Here is an 11112-nt window from a genome sequence, read left to right as displayed (position 1 = left end):
CAACAACATACTCTGATTGCTTTCAGCAATCAGACAATTAGCAGGGTTTATAACAGCCTCTTACTTAATTTATGCATTTTGTTTCAAAAAGCCGTTATTTATTTCTCACACTAACTTGTTATGTTCTGATCACATTGTCAGAGGAATAACAGTTTTCAAACGTTTCAAAATTGAGAGCCTTTCTGTGGAAAATAATGTTTAATGTTTGCTCTTTTAATGTGGTGAACATGATTGATTTGCATGCTCAATGTATTTAATGACGTGCATGAAATCTATTTGAAGCCTTAATTACTTTTAAAGGTCACCTCAAATCATGAATGTAGGGGGTTATAACACAATTACATCTGGAATATTTAAGACCAAAGCCAAAAAAGTGTTTAATTTTCTACCACAAAAGTGATTATTTAGCACTTTGTGGATATGATCTTTGGTAAAAAGCAGCAGTTTTTGAGGATTCCCCCATGCTTCATGTAAGCTGTCGCTCGTCCCCGCTCTGATCTGTCTAGTTTTAATCAGTCTTGATTAGCAACAAGGGGAGAGGATTTCAAATGTCTGATGTTTGTTTCCAGCACAAAGACAGGTGATCCCTGCAGGAGTCTTTTAATTATTCAGGGTGCTGAGTGAGGAGGCTTCCTGCATCTGTCCACACCTGCTAGAAGCAAACACACACCGAGGACGTGTTTGGACAGCAAGATGAGACTGGACGCTCAAAGTGGAGCCAAAGTTTGTTTTGTTTGGATCATCCTTGCTTGGTTATATTCGATTGGAAAATTCCCTCCATACTTGAAAAAATATATATTATTTGCAGTACTTTACAATTTTATAGAAGTGTTTTTTTTGTGGGGTAGCCTTCAACCGGCTGATTGTCTTCATTTCCAGAACCAAATCTCCTAAAACACATACGTTTCAGATGACAGTGGTAGCATTGAAAATCACAGTTTTTAATCCTTCTTTATCCTCCCGCCAATATTCCTTGTTTTGGATAAAACACAGGAAGCACACTTATATTTGCTGTTGTTGCTGACCTCACAGCTAAAGGATGAAGGCTAAAAAAGGATAAAAAAGTTGTTTTGGAAATATACCGCTATGCTTGGGTGAAAAAAATCTGCCCTATTTTTTCAAACCTGAGAAAGTAACATATTATGTTGTTAACCCTCTACAATAGCAATTTATATTCCTAAATACATTTACGTTTAGACGCTGCTGATTCCAGAAGATATCCAGGAAATCACATTGTACGTTTTTAAAAAAAGGAATTTATTTGTATAATGGTGGAGAACAAGTAAGAATTCTGTCCCCCACATACCTGCTTCTTCATTTTTAAGTAGCTCTTCTATCTTTCACTAATTACTTATTCAAATGGTTCCTGTGTGAACTGATTATCTGTATAAAAGATACTTAAACTGAACAGACTATAACCTCTCTACCATGAACAAAACCAAAGAGCTGTCAAAGGACACCACACTGAAAAAAAGTTAAACATTTGATCAATACACAAAAGTTCTGTTATTTATTTAAAATTATTAGCTTGTATCAAATTGAAATATTGAGTTGATGGTTAACTCAACTCAAAAATGCAATTTGATATAGACTAATAATTTTAAATGTAACATATTACAGAACTTTTGTTAATTGATCCAATATTTCACTTTCCACGTAGGGCAAAACCTTCCATCTGTGAGGAAGAAACATGGCTTGATCTTCTAGCATGACATTGACATGACATTTCAACCAGAAAACAAATCATTTCAAGGTTCTAGAATGTTCTAGCCAGTCACTTGACCTCCATCTAATAGAGAATTTGCTTAGGGAGTTTAAAACCTGTTTTCCTGTGACAGCACTAAAACAGTCCAGCTCTTGAGAAGATCTGCATGGAAGAATGGACCAAAATAGCAGCCACAGTGTGTGCAAACCTGGTGAAGACTAACAGGTCTATCAGTGCCAACCAGGGTTACATTACAAAGGATTGTGGGAACTTTTATTATTGATAAAATGCTTGTTTTCTGTTCCATTTTACAAATAAATTCTTAAAAATCATACAATTTAATTTCATGGATTTTTTTTCTTTTGTCTTTTGTTTTTCACAGTTGAAGTTTATCTATGATGAATAAATGGGACGGAATTAGTTACTGAAAAATACTTTTCTGCCCCGCTCTAGATTGGATCTTAAGGTTTACACAAACATGACGAATGAAGTCAATTTAACTGTCTGAACTTTTCCATTCAGCTCTCCGCACTCTTGGTCCTCGTCTTGTGCATCTGCCTGCAGTGCAGCACAGCAGCTTCCCTGCTGGCCAAGCAGCAGCAAAGAGCTGTCACACTGCTCTCCACTAACTTTACACTCATAATTGTGGCTTGACCCAGTTTGAATCCTTCTGAATCAAACCGTACACATTTACAGCAACTCTTCTTTCGGCTGCATGTCACAAGAGATTCCCTATTAAATGTCTCCCAGTATGGTTTATTTACTGCTGCACTTTCAGATTTACTACAGATGGGGTTTTGCATCTAGGAATATGCTTACAGGCTTTGCTGAGTGTCATTCATGGGCTCTTCACAGTGTTCTAATCCAAATAGGATTTTACAGCAAAGGAAATGGAGAGGATGCTTGTCTTTTAATATCTGCGCTTTCACTAGTTATTTCTAAACATTTATTTTGATCTGAATATGAAGTATTTATTATTTATTACAGACAAAAACACATTTTCATAGTTTTTTTTAACTTTTTCTACTTTCATTTTTAATCAAAATAATAATAAAAAAGCAGTAATTCATCTTCATTTGCAATGTTGATGCAAACAAAAATAGTTTTATTAGTGATGGCCTTCAAAGTTCCAGTTCTATTGATTCATTTAAAAGATCACTATTGAACAAACCTTTAGGATGTGATTTCCTAACGTTTGTTTGCAGTTCAAATGAGAAAAAAATGTCGATAGTTTAATGTATTTATGGTTAAGACAAGCCTCCACACCTTTCAGCATTGTCTGAAAGTCACATCATAGACGTCTTTTCCCCCCACCGCTCCTGTCTTGTAAACTGATTATGCACGCTGAGCGATTGATGTGTTTTATCAACATGTGTGAAAGTGTAGGCAGAGCATCAGACGTGAGGTAATCCCTTTACTTTAAAGCCACTCTTCCACAGCTTTGAGCTGATCCATCAGGGATAAGAAGTGCTATTAAAAAATGAAAGCGGCTGTGTATCCATACGCCTCGATTGTGCACAAAAAAACAAACTTTTCTTTGTTGGCTGAGCCTGTGATAAATAATTTTATGGTTTATGCGCAGGAGAACAAAGGCATGCCTTACAGGAAGTGTGTTCAAAGAGATCTATAATGGTTGATCAATCAAAGCTTTGCGTGTTTCAAATTACAGATAAATTGTGTTAAGAAAACAATCTTTGCTTCGTTGAAGACTCTGTATATATAATTTTCAAAAAGTAAAAATGTGCGACCAACAGGGAATGACACTTTTGCATTCTCGCCATGCTAACGCCGTTCAAAACCTAAAAGCTTTAAACCAAACATTTATTTTCAAGTAGCTTCGCTATGATACTCTAGGAGATAGGAAGCGGTAGATCAAAATCCCAAAGAGGGGTTAAAATTATTTAGTTAGTACTAAAGAGGATTTTATTTTAGCAATTCAAGATGGCAGCCTCTCCAAGGTCAAAGATCACTGAAACTATAGGCCTATGACAAAAAAATGGGAAAATTGCCAAATTTCACACAGTGCCACAAAATGGCCCAGCCGTAGGATCTGTGGCCATTGCATGGCTTAAAAACGTCCAAAAGCTCAACAAAATGTGCTGAGTTTTCGAGTATACGACAGGGGCGACATTTCTGCTCAAAGAGTGATAAAAAGAAGAATTACAATAAGAAATGTGGTCCTCCCCGCGACCCCGAACGGGATGAAGCGGTCAAGAAAATGGATGGATGGATGGAATATGGTCCTTGCAATCCAGGAAGGAATTCATCTCATTGTTATTTTTTGTGTCAAATAGTTTCTAAGAATCAGCTTTTTAGCTCTTTTCTTTTTTTTGTTTGCTAAATAACATTATTTAATGCAAGCTTAAAATATTTTAAGAAAAAAAAAACATTCCACAGCTAAAATATATTCTATAGGGGTTCTTAAGTGAAAAAATAAACCTGTTTTTTGTGTGCACGAGATAGTGATTAATCCACTCTGGTTACTATCAGGTACGCCCGAGATAGTAACTGGTTGGCATGAAATAACAACTGTTGCACACCAGTTACTATCTGGAATGCAAGAGACGGTAACTAGTGCACACGAGATAGTAACTGGTACGCAGTTAGATGGGCACAAGATAGTAACTGGTGCGCACAAGATAGTTGCAATTTTTACACACCAGTTACTTTCTGGTACACACAACACAGTAAGTAGTGCACACGAGATAGTAAGTAGATCGTACGAGATAAGAACTGGCGTTCATGAGATAAAAAAAACTGTTGCACACAAGTTACTATCTGTTACGCATTAGATGTTATCTGGTTCACACCAGATAATAAATGATGCATACAAGATAATAAGTGGTGCGCACCAGCTAGGTGCACACGAGATAGTAACTGGTGCGCATGGGATAGCAACTGTTGCACACTATTACTATCTGGTATGCACCAGATAGTAACTAGTTTGTACGAGACAGTAACTGGTGCACACAAGAAGCCAGATTTTTTTAAATTTCAATCTCCCTTGAAGGGCTCCATTAAAATATGGAATTCAAAACGCAAACTAAGCCTAAAGGTGATTCGATTGTTTTTTTGTGTTGACATCAAACCAAGCTCCATGGCTCACCAAAGCAACTGTAGTTCTCCTTAGAAACAAATGCACCTATTTTTGAGATACTGGACACGATGTCTGGCATGGTGAGTTGCTTTTTTGATGCACCAAGGAAAAACTTAGAACCTTATGTTTTAAAGTAATCTCTGTCAGGCAGCATTCTCTTTCTGCTCCATCTACATCTCAGCGGGATATTTTGCCTTTTTTCTCTGTGCTTCTCTTATATAACAGCTGTACTTACAAGGGGTCTGACAGCTGAAGGCAGTTCTGCTTTGTCTCAAGTTGTTCCCAGTGTTTTGGAAGAACTTCTAAGAATAATCAATCACTTTAATTATAGACAACTACTTTGTAATCACATGCAGTCTAGATACACAGAAAAATCAGATATTCTCCCTGCAGTCGGGTACAGGATGATTCAAAATCACAGCCAGTCCTTCATTTCATTGTTATTCCCCACCATGAAGGCTGAGAAGCAAAATGATCACAGCTGCTGACGGAGCTGTCTCATCCAGCATTTATAATCCTGAGTGTTTAGTATTAATTTTAAAAAGAGACAAAGCATTCACAGAGTGTCGCTGCAGTCATAAATCTGTCCAAAGGCAGTTTAGAGAATTTTAGCGTTATTGGTAAAGTAATGAGCTGGTCTTCACACGGTACAGAAGCAGAACAATTCACACGCTTTAATCCCAATAACTGTCCTAGAAGGCATGTAGCAACTTCCAATTACTAATTTTATTTATTAAGTTTATCTGCATGAGATTAGCCCTGCAATACTTTTCAGCCATCTGACTTACCCTAAAAGCCACAAATGAGTTCTAATATTTTATATTTCACCCCTTCAATGTTAGCTGACGCTGTTTTTTTTCTTTTTTTTTTTTCCTTGTCCTTGCTTCTACTTTCTGCAGCTCTCAGGAAAAGCCTCCAACTGCTACATCAACGGTTTCTGACGTTGGTGTCAGGGTGAGTTTGGCCAGCCAAGCAGCCTCCCGAAATGTGATCCTGGCCCAGACTGCTCAGGCCGCTCTGTATCGACAGGCTTCGGCTTAAATGAATCTGAACTGGCTGTAGGATGAGGTTTATCTTGGAGCATGGAGCAGAAGGGGAGAATGTAAGAAGGGTAGTGTGCCAGGGAAACATATGTATGGACATAAAATGATGTGCTGCAGTAGAAAAAAAAATTGGCTATAAATTCAGCGCATAAAGTCAGCTCATAATGAATTTTTAATGTGTTCACTCCTATTATACATCTTTAAATTTTAGCTTTTTTATGCTTAAACGTTCAGAGCAGTAAAAGATTATTCTATATTTTCATCAATGCCTTAATATTCACCAGGCTTTTGTCTTGCAGGTGGAAAAGGTGGAAAAAGTGAAGTTACATTTTCCACAAAAGCAAACTTTCCGTGTACATTACTTCTATCTTGCTGTCTTTAAAATGTCAAAATTTTCCCTCAAAAAACATTGCAAATTGTGCTTACGTTGCATAAACTGAACGGACACTTTATCACTATCTCATTCAGTAATAATACTTTGAAATTCATATTATTTTTCATACTCCAAAATCAAAAACCTGTGTCGCTTTCTAGAACATAGTTCCTCCAGAGTGGCAGGAAATTCCCCACCAAGCTGTGAGCTGGATTTATTTATGTAGCCCAATATTACAACACGGTTCTCTCAATGGGCTTAACACTGGTAATTTTCCAAAAAAGAGCCAGAGGCGAGGTCCACTACCAAGTACAGGAGCACCAAAGATCCTTCATCCAGATGGAACTAGGGGACAGGTGGAGGCACGAGCCAAGTCAGGGATGAGATGGTCGTTGACACGGAGTAAGCCCGCCCCCACAACCCAACATCTTTCTTGGAGCAATCCAGCCGTACAGTTTTGTTTTGAGCCAGACGAGGAAAACAAAGATGTAAACAGATCTATCCGTTTACAAGTGAATGCATCCATATGGACGGGAGCAGAGAGCTTACGGCTTGCCATAGTATCTTCTACGTCCCACCTATTAGATTTTCTAACTGCAAGTTTCTGTCTGCTCCTGATTCACAACAATTTGAATGAAGCCAAACCTATAAAAGTTATTTTAAGTTTAATTTCTTTTATACATGTCCTCCATAATCAGAAAAATGCCACAAGAACATGTTAAAAACACCAAAAACACCCAATTTTCACTTGAGTGAGTCTTTGATAAATACATAAATACATTTTATATAAATCTCATAAATGGGAGAAATTCAAGATAAAGATAGCAAAGAAATGACCAAAGAATCAAGAGCTAAACCCATTTTGAGGATTTGGTTGTACTACTGTATTCCTTCTATGGTTATCCACTTCAATATTTTGACCTGCTAACACTACAATATGCATAAAAAGACTTTTTTTTCCTTTTTTTTTTAAAATATTTTTCTTAATTTAAATTAAAATGCATTATGTTTGCATTTAATTTGGTCATGTAATAAGTACATAGAGAGAACACATGTAAGAAGAAACAGATAAATACATTTTGAAATATTTGGCAGATAAAATGAGAACTACGCTTTCTGTTTTATACTTTCATTCATTTGATAGTTTAAATTCTTCTGTTTACCTCTTGTTTCTTTTATAAAGATAATAGATTTATTCATTGTCTTTTATTTTGAAGGTAAAAGACTTTAAAAGTCCACTTTTTTCCTGTTTCAATAACTGACAGCCGAATGAAGCAAAGTGAAAACCTGCTAGTCAGAGTTGTGAATACAAAAAAGTAATGATGAGGATTATTTTGACACCTCGGATGAGCTGCTCTCACATCCTTCCTCTCCCTGTGCCCCTAATGAAGAAATTAAGAACGAGTTTGAGCTCATTTTAAGCTAAATTAAATTTCATTTGCCTCATGGGAGTCGTACCAGTCGTGAGAGCACTTTGTGCATCATTTCCTCACGGAATGAAGTGAGCTGCAGAAAATTTCCTGACATTTTTTTTTTGTTTGGTCTGTGGTTTGAGCTGTGATGCACACATCAGCCCTCGGGTCTAAATATTTGCCAGAAAATGTGATTTCTCCTGAAATCTTTTAGTACATTCTGACTAATCAGAGGTCTATTGACAAAAATCTGTTCCACTTGGATGATTTATCTGCAGTGTGAAAGGACTTTTAATGAGTAGTGGTGGTGGAACTGAAATAAATCTAAAGGATTAGTGTAGGATCTAATCTCTCCTTTAACTTTCCCTCCTCTCCTCCCTCCCTCCCTGACTCTTTCTCTCCTCCTCCTCCTCCTCTCTCTGCGCTTGTCCTCCTCCTCTGCCTCTGCTTCCATTCAGTGCGTGGAGGCAGCAGCAACAGTCTTGCATGTGGATCAGTGGCTGGAGGAGGACAGAAGGCAGGATCCATCCCAAACCAAACCCAGCCCTCCCCCCAGCCTCCAGAGCAGCATGGTCGGCGTGAGGACCGCAGCTTGCCTTTCCCTGCTGCTGGGCGTCTCTCTGCAGGTGGACGTCAAAAGTGGGAAAGAGGCAGGACGAGCCGGGAATTTTATGGAAGACGAGCAATGGCTGTCAACCGTCTCCCAGTACAGCCGTAAGATCAAACACTGGAACCGTTTCAGAGATGTGAGTGCAGCTTTTTATCCTTTCTGAGTCTCATCCTGTGGAGAAAACTGGTGTATTTGCACTATTATTTCTCCAAGTTTTGTTTCGTTTTAATTAATTTCATTGTCCTTTGAATTTATTAACTTAAAAACAGCACTTTTTTTGTTCACAAAATTTGCAGGAAACACACTTAAAAACCTTTATTTTATTGGATAAACACAGTAAGATGAATACTTAATTGCTTTTATAACTCCAAACTGTTAATTTTGATAACATTTAATGCAGCCTGATTATGTTTTTATAGCATAAAATGCCAAAAATTTCAGATAATTGACCAAATAATCAGTTTATTGTACAACAAGTGGCTGGCATGGAAGAATATAGTATTTTTAAACTTTATTTTATTTTAGTTTTAAAGGAGATGTTCCTTAATTTTCATAAACAATCTACAAAAAGCTTTTCATTAGCCATGCAGACTGGATTTTACAGAATCAGCTGAACTAGAGAGTCATTTCATTTTGCTGTGGTGAGTAATGGCTGTCTTGTTTTGACTGTCAGGTACTGTAGTGTCACTTATTGTTTTCCTTTTTTTTTTGCCTGTGTGTGTTTTATTGAGTGTCTGGGTTTCAGCTGGCCAAAATAAATAAAAGCAGGATCTGAGCTAAATGAATCTCAAAGGGCTCCTGCTGCTCATTACACCAGTCTTAAATATGGCAATAAAAGAACAGTAACTGCTCCTGAAAGTTAGCTGAAATTGAGCGTTCAGTTGGTGCACACAGATTTAAGCGTCTGCACATGATGTGCTGCTCTGGCGGAAGAACACAGGACTTCATAAGACAGCAGCTCTCCCCTGCTGCTAAAGGACAGAAGACTCGAATCTGGATGCTGGAGATCTCCACGGAAGGAGGTTCAGATCCAAGTTTCCACTCTGACAACCAAAAAACTGTTGGACCCCACTGCTGGGGAGAATATCACCCCAGACAAATGGTATTTATCAGTGTCAGCCAGAGAGAAGCTTCAGTGCCTTCTCTGATCTTTGTTGTTATGCAGGGGCGTGCACGATAGCCCCGGCTGGACCCCGGGAGAATTTGTAATTGAATCACAAATTTGTGCTGTCATGTCATTTTAAATATTCTCCACCGTGGTGTTTGCGGCTGTTTTCCTCACCTGTCTGTTTGGATCAGGGTTTGACTGACAGACCGGTTGAGCGGAGTGGCATGAGGGCTCTCTGAGGGGCTCTATGGGACATTTTATCCTACAGTGCACATAGGTTTGTTTGTTTTGTGGCTTGGTTTTTTATAGCAAAGAGAATTTTAGCACTTCTTTTACAATTAGGATCAAGATTCACCACATTTTGCTAGTTTTTAAGGATCATTTTAATGTGTTTATTTATTCATGGCCATGTGACTTGAAGGCAGAGTCTGGCTCAGGCTGGGCCGTATTTTTGTGCCAAAAATATGTTTTTGCATCCACTATCTATATCTTTAGTCCATTGTCTATGTCTACTGAACAAGTTTATTAAAAACTCATATCTATGTACTACTAAGCAATATCTTCTACATGTTCTGTGAAATGACAGGAGCTAATGATGCTAGGAACTGTTGCTAAGGACTTTTCTGATGACCAGATCCAACAACATTAGCAAATGTAAAGTTTTAAATATAAAGCAAGCTGAAACATTACAAAGCAAATACAAAACTATCATCAAAGAAGCGTGGACATGCAGGAGATATTGCTTAATAGATATTGAATTTTCATTTTAAGGCGAGGGCCACAAAATATCAACTTTGGGTCCGCAAATTTGAGACCCCTGCTTTAGATGTGTCACAGACAGGCAGACAGCTGGTTCCAAGTGCAGCAGGTTCATTATCAGAGTTAATAGTCCACACAACTAAGCAGGGTCAGACAGGCAGAGGTCATACACGGGCATGGGATCATCCGAGACGAGAGAGTAGAGTAGTCAGAGTCCAGGCGAGGGTCAGGGGCAGGCGGCAGGCAATCAGAATAAACAGGGTCAGAGGCAGAAGAACAGGTCCAGGAATAAACGCTCGGTGTTGCAGGCAGGGTGGCACAAACAAAACTTTGCAGTGAGTGTGGCTCTGTGTGCTGCTTAAGAAGCAGGTAGGTGATTGTATGATTGGAGACAGCTGAGCAGGAACCAGGAACTGTGTGCTGGGGCTTCTGGGAAATGAAGTGCAGTTAGTACTCTGGTGACTGTTCCCGCTGGTGCCCAGAGGGGGAGTCAGAGCTCTGACTCCTGACAAGATGATGGAGTTTTTTTTTTAATCTAATCATTTTCAGACTTTCATTTTGGCATCTTGAAAAGTCCGGCTGTTGCTTACTTACATAAATTAATAATGGCTTGTTTTACATATTTGCATGTGTTAAGCCTCTGCTAAGGCTAAATGCAGAGGTGTAATCTATGACAGGCCGTTGATTTGACATTTTTTGCATTTATCAACTGCTTTCTTGATCTTTGGGTAAAAGAATAGGGCCTCCTTCAGTGTTAACTGCCCTAGTGTGCACTGAAAAGTTTCTGGTTTGAGGAAGCAGATAAAACAACATCATCTGCATAGAACATTGATGAAGTCCAGAGATTCTGAAACCAGACTCCCCACTGGCCTCTAGCTGCTACTACATATCTTCTGTCACAGTTCAGACTGCAGAAGGGTGGAATAAAAAATCATGTTCTATGTGGGTCGATCAGTCAAATTGAGAAAAAAAAATATTCTTCGTTGATAGTGTTTGGGGGGGTGG

The 11112-nt window shown here is 38.4% G+C and overlaps 1 protein-coding gene across 2 annotated transcripts in view; it reads left to right on the top strand.

Annotated features, from left to right (window-relative positions):
* Nucleotides 1-7909: 7909 nt before the first annotated feature.
* LOC112154571 (testican-2) overlaps nucleotides 7910-11112 on the top strand; it is a 38662-nt gene continuing 35459 nt past the window's right edge. Inside the window, exon 1 of one of the 2 annotated variants that reach the window (XM_024285612.2) lies at nucleotides 7910-8376. In XM_024285612.2, the coding sequence (XP_024141380.1) occupies nucleotides 8200-8376 (177 nt within the window). In that variant the 5' untranslated portion in view covers nucleotides 7910-8199. The remainder of the gene's footprint in view (nucleotides 8377-11112) is intronic. The other variant, XM_024285611.2, reaches the window with a different exon arrangement.

Source organism: Oryzias melastigma, linkage group LG19 (genome assembly GCF_002922805.2).
Source record: "Oryzias melastigma strain HK-1 linkage group LG19, ASM292280v2, whole genome shotgun sequence".
Taxonomy (NCBI): Eukaryota; Metazoa; Chordata; class Actinopteri; order Beloniformes; family Adrianichthyidae; genus Oryzias; species Oryzias melastigma.
This window is presented reverse-complemented; position numbering and strand designations above follow the sequence as displayed.